The sequence below is a fragment of the Cervus canadensis genome, chromosome 30 (assembly GCF_019320065.1).
Source record: "Cervus canadensis isolate Bull #8, Minnesota chromosome 30, ASM1932006v1, whole genome shotgun sequence".
NCBI classification, from domain to species: domain Eukaryota; kingdom Metazoa; phylum Chordata; class Mammalia; order Artiodactyla; family Cervidae; genus Cervus; species Cervus canadensis.
Genome location: NC_057415.1, coordinates 16369722 through 16395699, shown reverse-complemented (window position 1 = coordinate 16395699; position 25978 = coordinate 16369722). Strand labels below are relative to the sequence as shown.

Sequence of the window (25978 nt, the reverse complement as noted above, 5' to 3'; positions counted from 1 at the left end):
GGTGTGTAGAAAGAACACAGCTTGGAGACCGAATCTTCTTTCTCCTTCATCTTTTCATCCCATTCCGCCCAAATACTAGCTAGGGAGCATGGAAGATGGACGTCTCTTCCTGTTCCCTGACAAGTCATGAGACAATTATAAGACAGCACACAGCAGTTACTCAAGAAAAGCTCATTTCCTCATGTTACCCAGGTTCTGCAACAAAGGTCAAGGGGGACCCTTCAGACTTAAAGGACATTCAGGTAAAGGGCAGAGCCTTATCACTGAGGTTTGCCTCCTTGGGCAGTGCTTCCTCTAAGGGAGGATAGTACTCCTTTCCGAAGGAGGGCAGGCTGTGATTGGCAGGGTCACACGGACAGCCTCCTGGAGAAATAGGTTCCTTGACTTAGGTAGTGGTTACAATAAGTTTTGCACTTTTCTGTTGTATTTAACCATAAAGATTTCTTTTCAATAACTTGCTTTCTTCCTTTCTCACTTGCTTTATTACACAAATACTAAGAGCCTCCACACCTGGGACATGCTGTGGGCAGTGTTGCTGCCCGACATGCTCGGGCAGAGGCTGCCCAAGCACCTCACTTCAGGCCAGTGTCGGGAGGATGTGGAGGTGAGGTGGCAGGACCCTGGAATGTGATCCCCACTGCCCTGTCTTCTCTGGGTGCTGAGGACAACAGCAGCAGAGTAAAAGGAAAGTGGCACATTTTTTCCTCAAAGTGAACCTCTGCTTGTCCTGCTGGGCTCATGCTCTGGTCTCCCCACCCTCTGTTGGCAGCGTGGCTCTCTCCTGGATAGGTTAGTAGGTAGCAGTCCTGTTTTCCCTTCAAGGGCTGACCTTTCTCAGCTTCTGAGACCTTGGTCCTGCTCTTCCCTAAGACTTGCCAACACCACACATGGTGTGGTTTCAAAGGAGAAGCAATGCCGTCATCCATGAAACGCCTAAGCCCTGGGCTGGCATGGAGGAACCAGGGAATAGGGGAGGACAGGACGTCCACTAGAACCCAGCACTAGAAAATGGGGTGCGTGCTACGGCTTCTGTGAGGGGCTAGCCTTGCATGAGATGAAAATGTCAACTGTTCATCAGTAACACTAGGCTAAAGATGTATTTTTCATAGTAGCCTGGCTAGACGTTCAGACCATCCAGCACCAGGTTCCCAGCCAGCAGCAGCTTTTGCAGTGACTCCGCTTCTTCCCAGATTGTCAGGTTTTCATCTGGTCAAAGCAGGGACCAAACCCTCATCCTGTCTGGGTTCGCACCTCTCTACTGATGGGGCTCTCCTGGCTGCAGGTCCTGGGACCAGCTCATCTCTAGCTCCTGCGCTGGCAGCCTGAGCCCCTGCAGTGAGCTCCTGGGTGAAGGCTTGGGGCTGGCACACCTGCCTTGGGAATTCAAATATGCTTGACCTCCATTTCTAAAAGGGTTTGTTAGGCTCACAAGTTTTCTTAGATGGGGTTAATTTGCTTAGTATTAAAGTTGTCAGCCAGAAACGTGTCCCACCTCATGACAACATGTCTATACCAAATCACCTCAAGGGAGTTGTGCGGGGGAAACTCCTCTGGAAGGCCTTGCCTTGTAAATAGTTCCAAACTCAATCCTGCCTCCTGAGTTTCCCTACATCACATTATGGATTCCTCTTGCCCTGTGCTCTGCCTTGTCTTCTCTGGGGCTGGACTGTGGACAATCATATGACAAAAGCCTGACATGCATCTGACCCACCAAATTGGTGAGAGGTAGTCCTGGTAAGCAAATGAAGACCTCTGCAAGCCCAGAAACCATCCCCTATCCCCTCACTAAACTTTTTCTGACCATGAGATCTGAGACTGCTCCGTGGTACAGGAATCCTCAGTCTCTTTGGGAAGGATGCAGTGTTTGCATATACAACGTGAAATCTAGCACAATGGGCTTCGCAAGTGTTATTCATGACACTAAAGGGAATAAGGGAATTTTGAAAGGGATCTCTGTTTTGCCAATCTTCAAAGCCAAGGCAAGGCAGAATGACTTAAGGTGACAGCTGAAGCCTGCACCAGCTGACTGTCACGGCTGAACATTTACTCTCACAAGACTTCTTAACTCAGATTAGGGTACTCATGTTCACTGTCTTATTCTGGGGAGGGGGAATAAAATGATGACCTTAATACTCAGATTAATAACAAGAATCCAAAAGTAGGCTGTCAACCACAGTGGCTTAATGTGACTAAGGGTTCAGCTCTAATTATTCAACAAAATGTGAAATGACTCCACTGTGGTCTTTCCCCATGTTCTTCCCTCTTGACCTGGGTGTCACCAAAAGGATTCAACTCTATACACAAAGTTAGGAGGGAATACCAACCTTTATTTACACTTGGGTTCAAGTTCAGAACTGCCATCTTGGACAGTATAGCAAGGCAAAGAAAAGCACAAATCCTGAGACCAAGGTTCAGATTCCAACATAGCAACTGTGTAACAAGTTTGTGACTGTTACCCAGTTTCTTCGGTAAAATGGGAAGAGTGTTACCGCAGCTTCCGGGGCTGTTAACAGCTGCCTCCGCCCCAGCCACCATTGCGGCACTACCCACAGGCAGCTAGCCGAACCGCCATAGGCCTCCCAGTCTCAGCCCTGCTGATTAGTGGGGTCTCCTTGAACCTCCAAGGAAACCCCTAATCCTAACATGCTCCAAAGGCAAGAAAGAGGAACTCGAACTGGTGGAGGGCCGAGTGAAAAAAACTGCATATAGGTGTTCAGTATTATTTACAAGTCATGCCCAGGACAGGGACAGACAGCCTTTTGTACACAGGTGCTGAATTCTGACACTAGCTTTGAGGGAGAAAATCTGCAACACTTTTCCCTGGACCCCTTTTCATTTGATCGGTGGCTTAAATAACATGATTTTAAAGATCATATACTTAATACTCATCCTAAAAACCACCCAAACACTAAATGTGCACATTTATACTAAGCATGTGTGTATGTGTGTGTTACATACACACAAAAACCACGAGGTAGTTTAAATCACCAGGAAAAACCCCAATACTTTCCCTAATTCTCTGCCACAGAGTGGTAACCTCTGACTGCACAGTAGCTATTTAAAATTACTGGTTAAATAAACCAAAAAAATTCCAGGAGAATATAACATTTACAAGTAAATGGTAAATATAACTGTATTTTCATTTCTTGGTCTCTGAAAACTAGGCTGTGACTGCTTTAAATTAATAGCAGAGTTATATGTATTTCCTCTAATACTGAAGGACGCAGCCTTCTGGTATCTATACAACTTACTAAGTAGTCTCAATAGATTCTATTTTACAACTTGCTTTACTCTCCATGCTTCTGTGCAGGAGTCAATACAATCTATGTACAAATTTTAAACATTATTTCTGAACTACATTTGGAATTCATTAAATAAAAAAATAATCACTGTTATCTACCTTCCTGGGAAAGTACCAGACTAACCCCCAGCCAGAACTGCTGCTGTCTAGTGTCTGGAGGAATCCCTGTTCCCACAAACCACCCAGACCAAAAAGAGTGCAATGAGTTCAAACTACACGGGAAAAAGCAACATCTATTGTTCTTAGAGTCTGACTTTCTTCCCCACAGCAAGAAAAGTCTCTTCATAGGTATGCCAGTGCTGTTTAAGTTGCCAGGGAAATTGGGCTGTCTCAGGCCAGAGCAGGGAAGTCTTCAGGGTCATCCGGGTTTGGAGCAACATCTTGTATCTAAAAAAGAGAAGTTTTAAAACCAACTGTCAGTTCACCTGTTCCTACTTGGGTGCAGAAGTGTGTCAGACACAGTACCTGCTCTCGCAGGAAGGAGCTAACAGTAGGGGTAAGTGGCCCAAACACAGGGAGGGAGAGGCCCAGCGGGAAGAGAAGAGTGGCAGGGTCACCCTAGGCGAGGCCCTGCTCTGAGCTGCAGCCAAGTTCTGCTCAGACCCTGCAGAGGGGGCACGGAAGCATGCTTCTCCCTCCTCTGACCCGCTCTGTCCCCGCTGCAAAATGGCTGGCAGTGCCTGCCACCCTGCCTCTCCCACGCCCTGCCCTGGCCCTCACTCCCACAAATCCTTACTGTGACCCTTTATTTGTACCTTGCATGCATGGTACACTAAGTCACTTCAGTTGTGTCTGACTCTCTGCAGCCCTATGGACTATAGCCCAACAGCCTCCTTTGTCCATGGGATTCTCCAGGCAAGAATACTAGAGTGGATTGCCATGCCCTCCCTCCAGGGGATCTTTCAGACTCCTGCATTGGCAGGTGGGTTCTTTACCACCTGGACCCTTTATCTAGCCCCTCGTTCATCCGATAAACATGACTGAATGTTTGCTACATGGAGATACAAGGATGATTAAAGACAGTCCTACCCTTAGGAGCTCACAGAGCTCCTGCAGGAGGAGCATACTGGTAACTTCAGTAACAGATGGCCTGGGAATGAATAGAGGCCCACAGTCAGGGCGTCCAGTGCAATTTGGTGGCCATGCACACATTACAGCTAAGTGATGTCTTCTAGAAGAGAAACTTCTCCTGGAGATAACCACAATAAATGAGCAAAAAGAACACGATTCTGACATAATGCAACTGTGAAGGGGGTGGGGTCTGAGGGTGGGGCAGAGCTGGAAGAGCCCAGGTGGGCGGCAGGGCCCCTTGCACCAGATAGCCACACTGCACCACGGTGGCAGAGCTGCTATGGGAAAGGGGCAGGCGTATATTTTCTATTTCCAGAAGAGATCCTTTTTCCAAGCTGGCCTCAAGTTTACCCAGAAAAAACACTTGTTTTCATTCTTACTGAAGTATAACAAGTTAGACCCCTCCCAGGGGTTGCTCCCTGGAATCAGGGACTCAGGCAGCAAAAGGAACATTTCCAAGACCAGCCATAGAGAAGAGGCTGCCCCATTCTCACAAGGACAGCATGGTGCCTCTGCGGGCCACCGAACCTTGTGCCCGATTCCCACTAAACAGGTATTGGTATATCTGTTCACAAAACACTGATGAAGCGTCTAGTACAGCTTATATTATACTAGGCACTGGGGAAACCAATCTGTCTTCTGGAGACAGCAGATACTGCTCAACAACTGTACCAGCGATAGTATAATTACAAATGCAGATGGTGCCTCAAAGAAAGGAAGGACTCTGACCTGGTCTGAAAGCCTCCTCTGATGAAGGGAGGGTAGAGGATCTATCTTAGGTAAACAGGCAAAGGGGTGGGAGGGAGGCTAGCAGGCAGAAAGGCCCCATGGAGTAAGGAACAAGGTTGTCTGTCCCAGAAGTAGAGCAGTGCTGGCTGAAGGGTGGCAAAGAATGGTTTGACGTGAAAAGGTCGCCTCGAAGCTGTTGGAAGGATTCTGTCTACTCTGAAAGCATCATGGCACAGGGTTGCTTACACCATAGTAAGCAACTGTCAGTTGATCTAATTCAATACCGAGCCTGGGGACCTCATCTGATGCACATGTGTGAATTTTTCTCCAGCCCTCAGTGTACAATCGTAGCAGACAGACTTCCCTGGAGACCAGGGCTACACAATGGTCTGTATTCAACTGATGCCCATCATGCTGATGACCATTCCAAACACTCTAACATGAGACCCACACTAGACGGGAGAAAGAACGTCCTCTATCTAGATCAGGCAGAACTTGATGATCCTCCAAAATTAAACTCTATAGGCCCAGGGCATCTTCATCCTCTCACTTCAAAAAACCAGGATTTAGAATATACACACTTACCACCACTTCTGCTCTGGGTTCATAGTTTTCTGCCCTTCTGATCCTTCCCCGGCCTCCCCGTGTGCCACCTCTGGCTCCACGCCCGGGACGAGGGAGGTTACCAAAATTAATCTCCAGCTGGGATGTGATGTCATTGGCCGCTTTCCGGAAAACGTGGGCATCATCTTCATAGTCATCCTTTACCATCTGAAACACAGTTACAGCATCAAACACAGAACATACACACGGCCGTCTCCATGGACACTCACTGGGCTGAGCTGGGGAAGATGATGCTGCTGCTCTGCTTCCAGCTGCATGGGTTTTGCACATTTTGCAGCCACACGTTCTCATACTGATGGGCCTTCTTGTTTTTTATTTAATTGGAGTAGCTGATTTATAGTGCTGGGTTAGTTTCTGCTGTAACAACAAAGTCAGTCAGCTATTGCTGTTGTTCAGTCACTAACTCGTGTCTGACTCCAGGCTCCTCTGTCCTTGGGATTCTCCAGGCAAGAATACTGGAGTGGGTTGCCATGTCCTTCTCCAGGGGATCTTCCTGACCCCGGGATCGAACCCGTGTCTCCTGCAGTGCAGGTGGATTCTGTACTGCTGAGCCACCAGGAAAGCCCCAGTTGGCTATATAAATGCTAAATCCACTCTTTTAAGATTCTATCACCATACAGATCATCATAGAGTATTGAATAGAGTTCCCTAAACTATATAGTAGGTTCTTAATAGTTATCTACTTTATACATAGTAGTCTCATAGTCTTAAATCAAGCATTTTTGAACTTACTTCAAGTCAGACCAAATTTCTATCAGTTTAGTAGGTTAAGATGTGAGATTTAACATGACTAACAGAAATCCTATAAATGTTACATATCTAAGTATATTTTGCTGAGATTGAAAAGTTTTAGTTCCTGCCTTTTATTTTGTTCACAAATGCTACTTTGATAAATAAGGAAAATTCACCTTCCTAGAAAAGAACCTGATGGAGAAACTGCTCTTAACATGGGTGCTGACTGTACAAACACCATGTTAAAAATTGGATGATTTACAGTCAACAATTTAGACTCAAAATATATGGAACGAGTAACACCACAGTATGGTTATCTAAGGGTTGCTACCAAGGCTGAATAAAGAACTCAGGCTGCTTTTTAAAAACCACCTTAGTTAAAATTCTTTGAAAATATACATTTTATTGTATGGGGCTTCCCTTGTAGTAGCTCAGCTGGTAAAGAACCTGCCTGCAATTCAGGAGACCCAGGTTCAATTTCTGGGTTGGAAAAATCCCCCAGAGAAGGAAATGGCAACCCACTCCAGTATTCTTGCCGGGAGAATCCCATGGACACATGAATTAAGAGGTCAAATTAGTTCTGTCTCTTGTTAAAACTGTATTAATAAATCTTCAAATTTGATTTGGTTTCAATTCCTAACAATGGATGAAACAAAAACTTTCACTTGTAAGTAAAATATAAACCTACAGAGAAATATAAACCTGCAGAAAATAGGCCAATGATTGTGGATGAGAATCTCCAAAGTGTTATATGGTTAAATATCCATTTGCTTGTCCAGCAAATGGAATCAAACTTCCCAGAGCATGCATTTTCCTTTTGGCCATATGTTTATTCCAGGCTTCGTGTTTAACATTTGTGTCCTTAGGCAGATGTACTCTTGAAGTTAAAAAGATGAAGGAAAGAACAATTCAGGATCACTTGCACTCTGGTAACAAGATAGATACAAAAAAATGTAAGAGGCAAAATAATAAACTACTGCCTGATTTAGAAAACAACTGGCTGTCAAGGCACCTCCGCAGAGACGCAGCAGACTTCCAGTAAGAAGACACAGCTTGCAATGGAAGTTGAGTGAGCAAATTGTCAGGCCAAAGTGCTTTAAGGGCCTGCTCTATTCATAGGCTACTGTTAGGTCTTAACTTTGTCAAGAACAGAGCTCCAAGGAAACAAGAGGTATTATTCCAGTGCTTTTGTTCTCTTCAGGGTATCCAGAACAAAGTAGCGACACCAAGATTTGGCTTCTGTCTCTTTAAGAACAATTCCTGGCTAAAATCATCAATGCTATAAGGTTAATAAGTAACAAAGATGTGTGCCTTACTGAGACCAAGCTCAATGACTCAGCTAACCCAGTTGCTTCAAAGATTCCAGGAGACCTCTCTCAGAAGCCAGGGAAGATGAATCTGGTGTGGATTAAGAAGAACAGCTTCTATTTTTACTTAACATGTCAGCTGCACATTTCAAATCCTGACAGCACAATTGTTTTAGGCAAAACTTTATTTACAAGAGAAGAAAGTGGATAGGGAAAAAAAAAACCCCAACCCAACTAGCTGATAGACTTGTAAAAAGACCTCAGAGAGCTTTCTGAGAGAATAAGGCTCTGGCCCCGTATGTGTACAAAAAGCCTTTTCTAGAGGAACAGCTCAAAACATAGACTCCCGGAGTTTGGATTGATGGAAAGAGGCGATAGGAAGGAATCCAGTATCATAAATGATCCCCTAGAGAAACTACTCATAAAAAGAATATAACTAACCAAAATGTAAATGGGAACACAGACAAATCTACATAGTATAAAACTCCTGATTTTCAAATGGAAAATCAATGAATAACATCAAGCAGAGAGGAAGAGTGCTCACCACCATCACTGACTCAGAGACTGGTATCAACATAAACAGCTGTGACTGAACGATACTAACTCTAAATTTTAAAATTACAAGGCTTCAGTGTACCCTCCCTTAAGTTTAGGAATTCAAATAGAACGTGATTGAATAACTCTCTGACCAGCCTTATCAATATATGCTGGAAGATATTTTCAAAGCTGAAGCCGCCAATAAATAGGTGAACACAAACCATGTCAAATCAGATCTTAAGAATGTGTTAGCAATCCCAAATGGATAGCTGGCCATGCTAGCAGTGCCTGTCATGGGGCTTCAGGGGTCCTCTGGTGAATTTCTGCAGAGGGAGCAAAGCTACTGCAATATCACAAGAAAGGATTCACCCAACTCTGGTTTAAAGTGATCAACTAGTTTCAGTTAAACACGCCTATTAAGAATTAGAACCATGAAAAATAACATTGAATCAGTTTTCTGTACACCTGAAACTATAAAAATATTATAAATCAACTATACTTGAATTTAAAAGAAAGAATCATAACTGAAGGTAATCTAATCACGAAAATGCCTAGTAGTTATCCTATGAAACGGCATCATTCAGGGAAACATTCTGGATCTCTCTTTTGACACAAAATTGAAATGCAACTAAAACACAGTATAAGCACAGTCTTCACACAGTTCTGGAGTGAGCAGAAAATGTGCTCACTATAACTGCTTCGGATCAAGTATTTAATGGGTCAATTTTTTTTCAGTTAATAAAAATATAGTAAAATTAGGCATGCATGGTTACTCCTAGGTTGAAACAGACACATCTGATTACTATAAGGTTGAAACTAGAATGTCAACTACTAATGTTCCGTTTCGTTTTCAATAAGGTAACAATGAAGATTACCTCTAGATATAAAAGATCATGCTTACATCATCTCTATATTTAGACTTGTGTATCACCACTGCTTTGGAAGGGACAGTAGACTCAGGTTTCCGGATGTTAAATTCAGGCTTTGGTCTGGTCTGTTCTTGAAGATTTTTCCACTCATCTAGGGTCATCTCTTGAACTTGAGTTTCTTCTTCTACCTCCAACTCAGGAACTCTATAAAGAAGTATAATCATAAAGAATAATTTTTGATGGGTCTGAAATGTCTATTTTCTGAAAGAGGAAGTCATACCCATTAGTTTAATGTACTTTCACAGAACTGCGTCTCAGATTTAAACAAGGTAAGAAAATCTTTGAACCATAAGCTTCCTTATTTTCATAATTTTATGCCATCACTCTCAACTGAAGATACTCCCTATCTATGTTGAAAGCAGTCTTTGAAAAATGGGAATATAACCATTCCAGTGACATTAATATTACACTCACCAGCAAGCATTCCCTTCCCATATGGCATTACACACAAAATGAGATAATTGTAGAAACAAATGGGAGACGCTATTGAGACAAAACATATATAGAGAACCATGAACAGAGGTTATAAACAGTGAGTCAAAAATGCATTCTTTTATAAATGTCCTCCTTAAATTCATGAATTCTTAAAAAAGACAGACATATAGAACAGTGAAACAAAATTTAATGTCTAGAAATAAGCCCTCATATTTATGAGCAATTAATTTTTTTGACCAGGGTGCCAAAGACCATTATTTTACACGTGGATATTAAGTTTTCCCAGCAACAGTTGTTGAAAAGTTCTTTCTCCTTTGAATTAAGTTGAACTTCTACCTCATACCATAAGTATAGGAGCTAAAAGTATAAAACCCTTTTAAGAAAATATAGGCATAAACCTTGGATGAGGCAATGGCTTCTTAGATACAACACTGAAAGCATAAGCATTAAAACAAAAAGTAAATAAAATGGACATCACCCAAACTGAAAGCTTTCATGCTTCAGAAGGACACCATCAAGAAAGTGAAAGGATAACTCAACAGAATGGGAGAAAATATTTGCAAACCATTTATCTGATAAGGGACTTAGATCTAGAATATAAAAAGGACTCGCACAACTCAATATAAACAAATGACACAACTAGAAAAAGTGCAAATGTCAAAACAATGAATGTAAACTTATTTTTGTACATTTCACAATACGTAAATTCTGTATCAGTTTAGGTGATAGGAACAGGTGTGCTTGCAAATTTTCACAATGAAATGTTTGGAAAAACACTAATATGAAAATATATCCCAGCAACTCCCCTGGTGGTCCAGAGGATAAGGCTCCACACTCCCTATGCTGGTGGCCTGGGGTTCAATCCCTGGTCAGGAAACTAGATCCTACATGTTGCAACTAAGAGTTCACATGCTGTGATGAAGATGAACGATCTGGCATGCAGCGACTAAGACCCATCACAGCCAAGTAAATAAGTATTTAAAATAAAAACATATCCCAAATATACACTGGCAAAAATATAAAAAGACATTAAATTTTGTAATCTCAAATACTGGAAATGAACCAAAATCATCTGGAGAAGATCTTAGTGGAAAAATTACAGACATCAAACATGAATACTAAGCAGCTAAAAAAGAATCAGAAATACATATATTGCTATGGGGCACCTCCTGGATATACTGATAAAACAGCAAGGTAGAATATATGTTTCCATTCACCAAAGGAATACAACATATAAATACATATACATACAGATTTTTAAAATAAAATTATAACATACACCAGGGAAAGAACAGGGATATAAACTAACTGGAAAATATCATGTCTTAACAGATTGTACTTTGGAAACATGTAAATATTTTGTATAATTATAAAACATTTAAATTCAATATCTAAAATTTGGAAGCAAGATTAGTCAAATTAGCCTAATTGTTTATCACATTGGCAATAAAAAGCATCAGAAAAAAGCTATTTAAAGTGCCTTGAAATATAAATTTGATTATTCATCTCTATATATAACTTTTTAATAATCATGTTACTGAAGATAGTGTTGGTAATGTTATGAATATTTGTTATGTGTGTAGCAAATGATAGTACAATGTAACTGAAAACTGGGATTTTCAGCATGGAAGAAAAAGAAAAATGAATGTAAGAAAGTTTAGCTAAAATCTTGTACTCCTAAATTTCAAATGAAAATAATGAATAAACTCATAATATATTTTGTCTTAAAAATGTTAGTGTAATGTGTATTTCTCAGCTCATCCACTTAAATATACTAGAAACAGTTAAGAATCTAGTAGTAGTAAAAAAAAAAAAAAAGAATCTAGTAGTAGTAAGTAACCCCAGTGCCTAGATTGTGGTTTCTAAATACCATATTCTATCTTTTAAGTTTATTTTATGGAAGTACAGTTAATTTACAATGAACAGTAAAGTGATTCAGTTATACATAGTTATACATTCTTCTTCATATTCTTTTCCATTATGGTTTATCACAGGATATTGAATTCTCTGTGCTATATAGTAGAACCTTGTTATTTATCCATTCCATGTAAAATAGTTTGTATCTACTCATTCCAAACTTCATCCCATCACTCTTCCCCAACACCCACTCCCCCTTGGCAACCACAGGTCTGTTCTCTATGTCTGTGAGTCTGTTTCTGTTTCACAGATAATTTCACTGGTATCATATTTTAGATTCCACATGTAAGTGATGCCATACAATTCTAAATACCATATTCTATTAAAGGACTCTGGCTCCCTGGAAAAATGACTCAGTATAAGGCGTGAACTATAGATGATGAGTCATAAACATGTCTTGCCAGAAAGCAAGCAAGCTATCAAAGATTACTGAATGTGTGTCAAAAGGATCAAGGATTAACTTGAAGAGGCTCCCTTCAGTCAAAAAATGGATCAGTTTAAGTACCAATAAGCATTAAATCTCAGTGGACTGAAACACATCAGATAATCTCTAAGTTCATAACAACATTTTAAAAAAGTTACCAGCACCTTTGAAAGAAAGAGGGAGCCAACTCATTCTGAAAATGAGTAAAAGTAAAATATTTCTTTTACTATCATTCATTTCCTTAACAAACTTACACCTCACTGTAATCAACTAGTTCTAGGTAAGTTTTTCTTTAAGATCATCCCAGCTACTTAAATAAAGAAAGAATGATAGAATTAGACTATCACTAATTTGCAGCCCTAATAAATCAATGGATAAAGGAAATGATAAGCAGCAGCCTTTCATAAACTTTGCAACAATCATACCAAAAAGTTGAACATGAATTTGATCAAACCTCTGCCTCTCACTATTAGAATTAAGAAAATTTTTAAAAAAATATGAATAACAGAGAAACATGTTCTACCACTCTATAATGCCATACTGGATTTGGCTTGCGCTAAGTAATAACAGCCAATTGTTAAAATTTTTTTCAGGAATTTTGTGATTTGGCTGTTAAATACAATTGTTAAAAATTAACTTATAGAGAGAAGAACTACAATTCTGCAGCCTTCAAAATGAAAACCACAATCACAGAAAGTTAAACAAAAATTAAAAGGCAGAGGGTTATGTCCCAGATGAAGGAACAAGATAAAACCTCAGGGAAAAAATAGCTAAATAAAGGTGAAGATAGGCAACCTTCCAGAAAAAGAATTCAAAATAATGATACTGGAGATGATCCAGGATCTCGGGGGCAGGGGGGTGGGAAATGGAGAAGATGCAAGAAATATTTAACAAACACCCAGAAGAACTAAAGAACAAATGAACAGAGATGAATAATACACTGGAAGGAATCAGTAACAGGATAACTGAGACAGAAAAATGGATAAGTGACCTATAAGACAGAATGGTGAAAATCACTGCTGTGGAACAAAATGTAGAAAAAAGAATGAGAAGAAATGAAGACAGTCCAAGAGAACTCTGGGACAACATTAAATGCACCAACATTTGCATTATAGGGGTCCCAGGAGGAAAAGAGTGAAAGGGCCCAAGAAAACACTTGAAGAGATAATAGCTAAAAACTTACCCAACATGGGAAAGGAAATAGTCAACCATGTCCAGGAAGCACAGAGTCCCAGGAAGGATAAACCCAAAGAGGAAAACACTGAGACACACGGTAATCAACTGACAAAAATGAGAGACAAAATACTAAAAGCAACCGGGGAAAACTGATAAATAACATAACATACACAGGAACTCCCGTAAGGTTTTTGGCTGATTTCTCAACACAAATTCTGCAAGCTAGAAGGGAATGGCACGAAATATTTAAAGTGATGAAAGAGAAGAACCTACAAACAAGAATACTATCCACAGTGAGGCTCTCATTCAGATTTGACAGAGAAATAAAAAGACTTTTCAGACAAGCAAAAGTTAAGAGAACTCAGCACCACCAAACCTATAATGTTAGCATTATAACAAATGCTAAAGGAACTTCTTTATGTAGGAAACACAACAGAAGGAAAAGACCTACAAAAACATACTCAAAACAATTTTAAAAATGGTAATAGGAACATACATATTGATAACTAATGCAATTATTGATTACATTAATCAAAATAGAAATACATGAAATGCACCAACCAAAAGACATGGACTGGTTGGGTACATTCTAAAATAAGACCCATATATATGCTGTCTATGGGAGATCCACCTCAGACCTAGGGACACATACAGACTAAAAGTAAGAGGATGGGAGAAGGTATTCCACACAAATGAAATCAAAAGAAAGCTGAGTAGCAATACTTATATCAGACAAAATGGACTTTAAAACAAAGACTTGTTACAAGAGACAAAGGAGGAGGACACTACATAATGATCAAAGGAACAATCCAAGAAGATATAACAATTCTAATTATATATGCACCCAAAAACACAGGAACACCTTAATATGTAAGGCAAATACTAACAACCATAAAAGGAGAAATTGACAATAATACAATAATTTTTTGAAAACTGCAATAATAATGGGGGACTTTAACACCCCACTTTCATCAATGGACAGATCATCCAGACAGAAAATTAATAAGGAGACCCAGGCCTTAAATGACACATTAGACCAGATGGACTTAATTGCTATTTATAAAGCACTCTATCCCAAATAGCAGATTACGCAAGTGCACATGGAACATTCCATAGGACGGACCATATGCTGGGGAACAAGACGGCCTTGGTAAATTTAAGAAAACTGAAACCATATCAAGCAATTTTTCTGATCATGATGCTATGAGATTACAAATAAACTACAAGAAAAAACTATAAAAAACAGAAACATATGGCAGCTAAACAATATGCTACTATTGTTTAGCAAAAAAAAAAAAAAAACTTACAGACAAATGAAAATGAAAGTTCAATGGTCCAAACAACAAGAATGGTCAAGAAACAAGAAAGATCTCAACTAAACAACTTAACTGTACACCTAAAACAACTAGAGAAAGAAGAACAAACAAAACCTAAAGTCAGTAGAAGAAAAGAAACTATAAATATCAAAGCAGAAATAAATGAAACAGAGACAAAACAATTGCAAAGATCAATGAAACTAAAGGCCAGTTCTTCAACATTTTAGATAAGTTTGACTTCATTGATATTTATAGAGCATTCCATCCAAAAGCAGCAGACTACACATTCTTATCAAGTGCACGTGGAACCTTCTCCAGGATTGACCACATGCTGGGTCAAGGTGAACCTTGGTAAATTTAAGAAAATAGAAATCATATTAAGCATCTTTTCTGATCACAATGATATGAGATTAGAAATAAACTACAAGAAAAAGACTCTAAAAAACAAACATGTGGGAGCTAAATAATATGCTACGAAACCATCATTGGATCATTGATGAAATCAAAGAGAAATACATAAAAATGTATATCCACAGAAAGACACACAAAAATGTTTACAGCAGCTTTATTTATAATAGCAAAAACCATAAGTAATCTAAATGATCATCAGGTAGATAGTTAAGCAAATATTGGTCTATGTGTAAAGTGGATTATCACTCAGCAATAAATAGGAAGAAACTGTTGATATATTTAACAACCTGGATGCATCTTACAATATGCATGCTTAGTAAATAATATAGACAAAAAAGGAATACAAAAAGAATACATGCTGTATGATTCCATTTATATAAAATTATAGCAATTGAAAACTAATCTTTAATGACAAAAATGTAGGTCACTGGTTGCCTGAAGGGAAGGGGCAGGAGGGAGGGATTACAAAGGGATACAAAGAAACTTTCTGGACTGACAGATGTGCTCATTACTTTGATTGTTTATGGGTTTGAAACCTGTAAAACTGTATATACTAGATATGTGCTGTTTATCAAATTCAGATTATACCTCAATAATGTTGCTTTATTAATAAAAATATATAAAAAACATACCCATTAAAATGTGTATTTCAATATTAATTCAAACAAATAAATTGTTTTAAGAAAAGATTTTAAGATAATCAGGGAAACTCAGAAGCTACCTAGATATTTAATGATATTAAGGAACTGCTTAAAAATTTTAGATGAGATAATGATATTCCAGTTATTTTTTTAATTCTGAAACATTTTTGGATAATATGTAATATATCCTGGGAGTAGAAGAAGTGGGTAGAGAAATCTATGAAACAAGAATGACCATGATTTGGTAACAGTTTAGTTTCAATTACTTACTTGCAGTTTCAATATACCATTCTTATTTAAATACATTTTTTTTCTATAACTTTTGACAAAAAGAGCTAAAAATAAAGAAATATTAAGGAGTCATGAGGGGTTTTGTAGCCTACTTGTGATAGAAGTAAGAAATTGGTGGAACTGGATGCTACAAATCCTACAAATTTGAGGATTCTTTCATAACTAAGATAACCTAATAGAAGTTAATAAATTCCAAAAAGTTCAGTAAGAATGGATTCTGTGTTAAGACGACAAGGGAAGTATTTTTTGTTTGCTGGTTTGTCCTAAAAACATATGTCTAAACATAGAGAAATAGAACAAAAAAGTAGAAGGCATGTAGGAAAAGCAGACCTGAAGTGAAAAAGAGACACCCAAAATAAATAGTGTCTAAATAAATAATAGACACCCAAAATAAAATAAATAATAGACACCAAAAAGCAAATAGTGCAGTTTAGAATAGGGCATTTGCCACAAGTGATTCCCTCCATGAAGGTGATCAGCCTGACACTGTTCACTCAGATGCACCTCATTCAAAGGTGTTCTTACAGATGCCCTGTACGCATTTTCCGTTATCACCTGCCATTTCAACAAGCCACGTTGGGAACAGTATAAAGTTACCAAGGATAGGTTCCTTAACCTTGTTGTCTATTGACCAAAAATTATTACACATTCTAGGACTTTTCTGGTGGTCCAGTGGTTGGGATTCTACCTGCCAGTGTGGGGGACACAGGTTTGATTCCTGGTCCAGGAAGACTTCACATGCCATGGAGCAACTAAGCCCATGTGCCCACAACTACTAAGCCTGCACACCTAGACGAAGCCTATGCTCCACAACAGGGAAGCCACTGCAATGAGAAGCCCATGCACCACTATGAAGGGGAGCCCCGCTAACCGCAACTAGAGAAAGTGTGCAAAGCAGCAAAGACCCAGTGAACCCAAAACTGAAAACAAAGAAACAAAACACAGTCTAAGCAAACAAACAGAACAGGCAGGCTCCACTGTCCCACTTGAATCAGCACCGAATTCAGTTTTTACTGTCACTTTAGCAAAGACTGGATAGTCAACAAGAGATACAGCTAATTCTCAGTTTCAGGAAGGACTAATGCAAGTATATTTCTAACAGTTATAAAAGCATCATAACTGCTATCATTCTAAAGTCAACAACCCTTTTTTTGAGTAATTCAAATATATTTACAGCTCTTGGTTTATGACAGAAAAATTTTGGAGAGAATTTTCCATCAAAACTGCTTATAAACATAAGGTGTCAAATGTATGACTTGAGAACAATGTTATACGTAAAATTGATAATAATACATTTTATTTCTAAATGAGTGAAATTACAGAAGAAATAGAAAACTGTTTTAACAACAGTTACCTTTATGGAGAAATAAATGGGTAATAAAACTAACATTCACTGCATGTTTACTAGGTGCCAGATGCTCTTCAAAGTGCTTACATTAATTTGCCTGTGATAATTAATCCCACAAGTCAGACAAAATTAACTGCTCCATTTTACAGGTAAGAAAATCAAGAAGGGAGATCATACAGCTATCAAATAGCTAACAAGTTTCACATGCAGTCATTCTATCGCCAAAGCCAACATTCAGCCTCTATGCTATGTAGGGAATAAGAGGGCAGAAAAAATGCTTAGATGGAAGACAGTTGAGATGTGGACAGAGAAAGCATACAAATCTTCAGTTCAAATGTCGAAATCTCCATTCAGGCAGTTATCTTTTCACCTGAATATGTGAAAATGGGAATCAAGGAAAAGTGGGTTCTAGACATAAAACTTTACTCAGTGAATACCTGACTGGAACACATGGATCTAACCTAACATGTAAATAATACCGCCTACTTCCTTCCAAAGTACTGAAAGGGAAGAGAATTTCATGATAAACTTTGAGTTCCTTATAAATTTGCTATAAACATTTTCAAAGAGGTATAGTCCTGCATTAAGAAAACTCAGTACATAATAATCTTCATTGTCTAAGCAAATATGCTTGGAAACAAAGTACAAAATAATTCATTGCAGATATATTGTAATAATGCTTCCTCACCATTCTCTTCTCGTGGTTAATAATTTTTAAGGATGGGAGGCAGTTGTTGATCCATATTACTGAACAGGGAAATCCTCAGCGATCCTGGCAGCTTTTTAACTGCTTACAGAACCACCTTCTCCCATTTGCAGTTCTTAATAGCAAGTTAATCTAAATGGTACTCTTACCCTTTCCTACCACTCAATATAGGGCTTCCCAGGTGGCTCAGTGGTAAAGAATCCACCTGTCAATGCAGGAGACGCAGGTTTGATCTCTGGATCGGGAAGATCTCCTGGAGAAGGAAATGACAACCCACACCAGTATTCCTGCCTGGAAAAGCCCATGGACAGAGGAGCCTGGCAAGTTACAGCCCACGGAGTCTCAAAGAGTTGGACACAACAGAGCACGCATGTGCCACTCAGCACAGTTAAGAACATGAATGTCTGTGCTACAATATCTGGTTCAAATTCTGGCTCTGCTACCTACAAAAAACAAGCTGTCTAACCTATATGTCTCAGCATTAGAATAATTAACAGTACCTTCTCCTTCACGAGCAGGAAAAGATTAAGTGAGTTAAGCCATGGAAGCACTTAGAGCAGTTACTAACAGGCAAAAAATGCTCGGTAAATGTTCAATTTATTCTTAAAGCAAAACACAGTAAGTTGTCACAGGTATCCTCGGACATTAGCACACCACAAGACAAGAAACATATAATACTTCTGTAATGAATCAAGGAAGGAAGGAAGGTCATAGCACACATAATTGTCAACAAAATGTGTCCAATTTGAGGAATATGTATGCACACTCTGGGTCATGGGTTTGAGCATATGTGAGGGTACATTAAATTTACCACCTAAGTGACACAGTAGTAAAGAATCTGCCTGCTAATGCAGGAGACCCCAAGAGATGCAGGTTTGATTGCTGGGTCGGGAAGATCCCCTGGAATAGGAAATGGCACTACACTCCAGTATCCTTGCCTGAAAAATTCCAAGGGCAGAGAAGCAGAAGTCTACAGTCCACGGGGTGCAAAGACTCAGAGCAAGTGAGCACAGCAAGAAGTAAGAAACCAAGAGTCTCCCTGAATATACATTCTGGCTTGATCAATATCCAGACACAGCTGAGACCAGAGAGCATCTCCATCCTAAGATGTATTTACAAGCCTAATTTTGAGACTATAAGAAACTGCAATTGTATTATTAGAAATGGTAGTAGTAATAATTTTAAAATTGGACAAGGCAGTGCAGAAACACGAATTTCTCAGCATGCTCAGCAACTAGAGCACAGCTGCTGTGCCCTGAAGCTCCTGCAAATCCAAACGGATGCTCACTGTCCACCACGGTCAGCAGAGAGAGAGATTTGCTGACTAGCTCCGCCAGGATATCGCAGACAATGAGACTGCCACCAGCATCATTAAGTGTTTATTTTGTCTTTCAGAATAACTGATTTAATCGAAAGATTTTGTCTAACACTATGAATGCTAGAATACCTCAGTTAATTCTAAAGATTATAATTATGCTGTAATTTACTATTATTCTGCCTTACATTATCTGAACTTGTATAACTGGTTTATTGGCTCAAAAAGGATCCAATTTTTCTGAGGGTATCTAGTTAACTCACTTCTTAACATTCATATACACTGTTGATCTATTTCCTTGGTTAACTCAGTGTCTAAATATTCATATTAACTATTAATCTATTTCTTTAATTAAATACATTTCTTAGTTGTTTTGAATAGTAAATTAACAGCTTTCACAATCATCATTGCAGCACTTTACTCTTGTAATAAGTAACAATATTAATAGTAGATGTTTATATAGCTGGCCCCACTCCACGTGAAACTCATGCACCCCCAACCAACCCTTCTGACAGCCTTCAGATGTAGATGCTATTATTATTCTCATTTTACAGATGAAAAGAACTGAGGCACAGAAAAATGAAATAAATAACTTGTCCAAACTAGTAAATAGCAGAGCTGGGATTTGAACCCAGAACACTGGCTCAGAGTCTCTGCTCTTAACCACTTGACACCCTGCCTCTTCACAGCGGAAGGATGAGTAAGAGTTAAATAAATAGGTGAAGGGGCTGTAGAGGAGAAGTATAGAAAAACAAGAAAACAGCACTTGCGAAGGCTTTTTGGCAGGTATGGCTTAGGAGCTAGAGAAAGGTGCTTGGGAACAGAAAAAGGGCCATGTGGTAAACATGTGGAGAAGGCATAGGCATGTTGAACTTGAGGGCTCTTTGGGAGTCAGACCACGCAGGACTGCGCAGGCCAGGGCAAGGGACAGAAAAAGGACAGGAAGCCACTGGGGGTAGGGTCCTCGTGGGAGCATGCTGATCAGAATGGCAGTGTGAAAGCCACTTTGGTGTGGAACAAGTGGACAGAAGCGGAGAATACAGGGAGCCCCCTTAGGAGCTCTGGTGAGAGAACAGACAGCAGTAGCTGAGACTAAGGTGGTGAGTGGAGATGGTAGATATAAAAAGGTACAAATCCTCAGGGTAGAGTGACAGATTGGATTCTGGAGAGACAGCAGGTCAAGAAGAAGGAAATCTCAAGAATGACTCCTAGGTTTCTGGTTTATGCAACTGGATAAGTGGTGATGCTATTCTGAAAGATAGAAACACCTAACGAGAATGGGGCACAGAAGGTAAAAAAAAATCTGCCTGCAATGCGGGAGAGCTGGGTTCGATCCCTGGGTTGGGAAGATCCCCTGGAGGAGGGCATGGCATAACACTCCAGTATTCTTGCCTGGAGAATCCCCACGGACAGAGGAACCAGGCGGGCTACAGTCCATGGGGCTGCAAAGAGTCGGACACGACTGAGTGACTAAGCACACGATGAAAATGGGGTCTGTGGACCTCAGTTCTGGCCATGGTGGGCATGAGGAGCATTTGGGATGCCGATGGGGAGATGTCCAGGAGGCAGGTGGACACACGGGCCTAGAATCCATATTGAAGGTTGGAGCCAAAGGTATATGTTCCGGAGTCAGGAGATAAATGACAATTCAAGCTGCAGGAGTGCATGAGACCTTATAAACAGACATCAGACACAGGGAAGAGGGTCTAAGACAGAGCCCTGAAGAACTCAACATTTTAAAAGAGCAGAAAGACAAGGTTGAGCCTGCAAGGGAGGAACTGATGGTTGTGGTTAAGTGGAAATCAACACAGGCATACATTGTTTTATTGTGCTTTACAGGGTCTGCCTTTTTTGTTTGTTTTTCACAGAATTTTCTTTTTTTTTTAAACCTATTTTTTTTATTGGAGGATAATTGTTTTACAATATTGTGTTGGCCTCTGCCATATATCAACATGAATCAGCCACAGGTATATACATGTTCCCTCCCTCCTGAATCCCCCTCCCATCTCCCATGCCATCTCACCCCTCTAAGTTGTCACAGAGCGCGGGGTTGAGCTCCCAGGTTCTGCCTTTTTTTTTTTTTTTCCAGGTTCTGCCTTTTTAACATATTAAATATCTGTGGCAGCCCAGGCTAGCAGCACTATTTTCTCAATAGTATGTGCTCACTTGATGTCTCTGCATCACACTTTGGTAATTCTCGAAATATTTCAAACTTTTCATTACTATTACTATTATATTTGTCATGATAATCTGTGATCCAAGATCCACAGATATTACTACTGTAATTGTTTTGGAATGCCACCAATTGCACCCACATAAGACAATGAACACAATGAGTAACTGCTATACCTGGTTCTGACTGCTCCACTAACTGGTCTTTCCATCTCTCTCCTGGTGCCTCCCTATTCCCTGAGACACAATAATATTGAAATTAGGCCAACTAATAACCCTATAATGGCCTCAAAGTGTTCAAATGAAAAGTCAATCAATATGGCATGCTTCATTGTTGTCTTATTTTAAGAAACTGCATAGTCACCCCAACCTTCAACAACCACCAGCTCCATCAGTCAGCAAAAACATTAAGGCAAGACCCTCCACCAGCAAAAAGATTATAACTCACTGAAGACACCAATCTTTTAGCAAAAAAGTATTTTTAAATTAAGGTATGCACATTGGGTTTTTTTAGACACAATGCTATTGTACACTTAATAGACTACACTATAGTGTAAACATGATTTTTACATGCACTAGGAAACCAGAAACCATTGTGTGACTCACTTTATTGTGATATTAGCTTTAAGGAGGTGGTTTGGAATCAAACCCACAATATCTCTGAGGTATGCTTGTAAAGTCAGATGTTCTGAGAGATAAGAAAGTTGCAGACTGAAGTATCTGTTAGCTCTGGAGACATGTGGTGACTGTTTCAAAAGAGTAGTGAGGGCAGAGGCAGACCTGGAGTGAAGTGAGGATAAAATGAAGGGGACGTGAAGGGGGCGAAATGAAGAGAGAGTGCACACGACCCCGAAAAGGAAGGTGAATGAGAATGCAGGGGCAGCAAGAGGCTTAAAACAAGAGAGGCTTAGCACATATAAAATGCTGGTTGGAAGACCAGATTTGGGGGGAAGAAGGTGAGCCTGTCTAAAAAGGAAGGAGCTAACTGAGATTTCAGTGAAGTCAGAAGGAAATAGGAACCAAAGGCTGAAGAGGTTGGTGGAGAGATGGCACCTCTATTTTACCATGAGGAAAGAAGCCCCGGAGAGAGTGTGAAGTTCCCATCTGATGGCTCCTAAATTTCTCTGTGACACAGGAAGCAAAGTTATACTCAGAAAATAAAAGAGGAGGTGTGAGTGTTGGAAGGATGGAAGGAGAAAGTGGGAGGCAGTGTCAGGGCTTTGAGGGGACAAGAAGAACTGAACCGGTCATTGCAGTGGGTGGGGGGGAAGAGTAAATCCAAGAAATGGGCATTGCTGGGCAGTGTTGACGGCTCATTTCAAAATGTGATCAGGAATTTACAGGAGTTCCTACCAGCCCTGCTGAGGGACTTGCAGTATTCAGTCTGTGGGTACAAGTAGAGAGATGGCAGATGGCTATCAGTTGTCCAGGAGGTGGATTCTGCTAGCAAGGTACTCATAGATCCCAAGGGCAAGGGTGCTAGAGATGGACTAAGGAACTAAGCTCCATGAAGAAGAGAGGGAAGGAGGGACCAGAAGAAAATAAAAGGACAAAACATGGGGGTACTGATGAGAGAGAGAGACTAGTTACAGTACAGGCTGCTGATGATTTGAATTAATTAGTTTGATTATTCATTAACACATTAAGATCAATCCTCTGTGATATGACAAAAGGCTGAGCTTCCTGTTCTATGAAGACTTCTTATATATCTTTAAGAAAAAGACCAACAGCCCAGTGGGGAAAATGAACGAAATACCCACTTAGCTGGAGATTCATCCTCCAGGGGGCCCAGGGACTCCTCCACCACTGTGGTCTCTTCCATGGGGGCAGTCGGGTCCGTGTCACTGCAAAGAGGCAAGAACCAGTCTAGTCACACAAATCTGTTTACATCAATGCCCTTCTATATTCAAGACAGAAAAAAACACACTTCAATGTCCTTTCTCCCTCAAGGAATTAATATCTACATACAAGTAACCCACATCAAAATAAAAAGAGGAAAAAATGCTCTTCATTGCTAATCCATATAAATTATTTCCAAAAATGTAAAAAGTATTTGATAAATACAAGTTTTTATTGATGGACTAAAATTAAGAACAGATTGCAAAGGACCAGAACAACTATTCAAATCTGTTATTATCCTAGGAAATTCCAAATATTAACAGGGACCATAAAAATTTTCAACATGTGTTAAATGACTTATAATAAATAAGAATATGCCATATCAAACTTTAAAAAATGGCAAGAAAGTGGAAACACTTCATAAAAATGAATGTGTAGGATTACAAAAAGCTGGTGATACCAGAAAAATAAGGCTTTGGAACATTAATTTATATACCGTCACATCTAAATATACAATCTACAGATTAGAAATTAGAGCACAATGAAAAACAATTTGAATTTTAACTGCATAATCTTAATTTTTATGCTGATATTAATCCTATATGAATATTGCTTTTTTAAAAAGTATTAGCAAAAGAAATTTCATTCTCATGAAACTCAGAGAGGCCTGGCAGGTTACAGTCCATGGGCTCGCAAAGAACTGAACGTGACTGAGTGACTAGGTATGTGGCTGGACTATATCATGGTGGCAAATCAAAATCTCAATGTATTAAATAAGAATTTAAAGTCTTATGCTACAAGAAAACATTCAATTACAGATTATTACCGCCTAAGAGCTTTGACTTTATAACTCACAAACCAATCCAAAGTAAGTGCCATGGGGTGTGTGTCATTTCAACACTGGGACATACCACCTACTAGGAGCACATTTTGGTCACTTCCAACGCCAATACTTACCTCTTCGAGCAAGTAATCATTTGGAGCCAAAATGATTTTAAATTGAAATGCAAACTGAAATGAGGTGATAGTATTAAATAAGGTGGTAAATCAGATGATTCAGAAGGTACTTGTATATTTTTAAAAATACACTATCACAGTAAAATAAGACAAAATGAAAAGATCTGTAAACATTTAACAAGTTTCTTTTCAAGGACAACACAGATATGCAGTGATAGTAAATCTAACTTTACATTTGCTGTTATTTTATACATTTATTTTTAAGGATAAAAATTTAAGAAAAATAAGTTTATGTAAAAAACTTAAATTCTTCAAAAGAAGAAATGTGGAAGTCTTGATCTCAAGCCTTCAAGCTTGTGTAAAGCCTGTCCTGCAACACACCCTAGAGCAACTCATTCCTCATATTTCCCTGAAGCCCTGAAAGGACAGAAACAGCAGAACCAAGTACCTCCCCAAATAGCAAAACCGGTACAAATCTGAGATACCGTAAGACCTCAGAGAAATGGCAGATTTGAACCTCAGGTGAAACTTGTCATTGAGCTTGGATCTGCAAATAATTTTATAAGATCAAGATGAAATATACACAAAAACTGTGGAAGGTCACAGAGAAATAAAGTATAGAAAATCCAGGAATTTAAAAAAGCAATCTGACGCATAGGTAAATATATAGCTTCATGTGCTTGGAACATCAACAAATATACAAATTTGCTTGGCTAAAATAAGACAAAAGAATTTTGAAAGAAGTTTCAAATCTAACTACAACATAGCAAACCTGTTTTAAAAAGTTATCTCATGAAACAAAAGCTTAAATTCAATTTCTACATAAAGCACACAAGTATAAAGACACCACAAGCATACCACAGAGGACATAATCTTCAAGACAGGCAAATAAAGGTCCAGATATTTCCACTTAATTGCAGATTCACAGAAGATACATATTTGCACCATACCTGGTATCTTTACCTGATCCCCAGGTGCGAACTCCATATCCACCCATGTTGTCTTCAGTTCTGATTGCTCTAGACAAAGAAAGAATGTTCCCTTAAACTAGAAACGAGTCTCCAGTCAATCTCCAAATGAGAAAAGTTGATCAAAAAAGCTGTCCTAGTATCAGCTTCCTCTGGAATAGCTGCATACTAATATAAAGTCAACTAAATATTAACACACGACAGATGCACACCATGTATTACACCAAGATCTTAAAGAGGTAGCATTACAAAGAAACTTACATTTTATCATTCCCACCGTATCTCTCAAATTCTCGTTTCCCTCTCTGGTCAAAACCGTCAAAAGTTCTGTTCCCAGGACCACCTCTGCCTCTGGTTCGCATGCCCCCTCTTGGGCCTCCACGTCCTCTCAGCGGTCTGTCTCGATCAAACCTGTCAATTGGTCTAGGAAGAAATGAGTACCATAAAAATGGTGAACTGAATTATAGAGCTAAGGCTTTTTTTTGAAGAAAAAAAAATTCTAGAAGTTCATTATGGCTATAGTATGTTGGAAAGAACTTGTGGCTTGAATAATAAATTAATAGTCAAATTTTACTGAGCACATACTACCTTTGACACTGTTGTGCGCTCTTGGCATACAGTTTATTAATTATAACTCATGCCCACAGATGAGGATAATAGCTGAAGATGATGTCCTTGTTGTTAAATCCAGTAGCCACTTCTGTCTCTAGGTCATTTGACCCCTATGCATCATTTGATAATGCCAACTACTAGTTTTCCTCTGCTCTTTCTGGCTTCTCTCTCTCTCTGTGTCCTTAAAAAGTTATTTTTGCAATAGGTAACATCCAAACAT

General features: G+C 39.3%; 1 protein-coding gene across 2 annotated transcripts in view; it reads right to left on the bottom strand.

Moving 5' to 3' along the window:
- Positions 1-2306: 2306 nt before the first annotated feature.
- Positions 2307-25978, bottom strand: part of HABP4 (hyaluronan binding protein 4) — a 34578-nt gene continuing 10906 nt past the window's right edge. Inside the window, exons 3-8 of one of the 2 annotated variants that reach the window (XM_043453425.1) lie at positions 25408-25569; positions 25129-25197; positions 23143-23226; positions 9203-9374; positions 5687-5872; positions 2307-3688 (exon numbers count right to left, since the gene is read on the bottom strand). In XM_043453425.1, coding sequence (XP_043309360.1) covers positions 3632-3688; positions 5687-5872; positions 9203-9374; positions 23143-23226; positions 25129-25197; positions 25408-25569 — 730 coding nt within the window. In that variant the 3' untranslated portion in view covers positions 2307-3631. The remainder of the gene's footprint in view (positions 3689-5686; positions 5873-9202; positions 9375-23142; positions 23227-25128; positions 25198-25407; positions 25570-25978) is intronic. The other variant, XM_043453426.1, reaches the window with a different exon arrangement.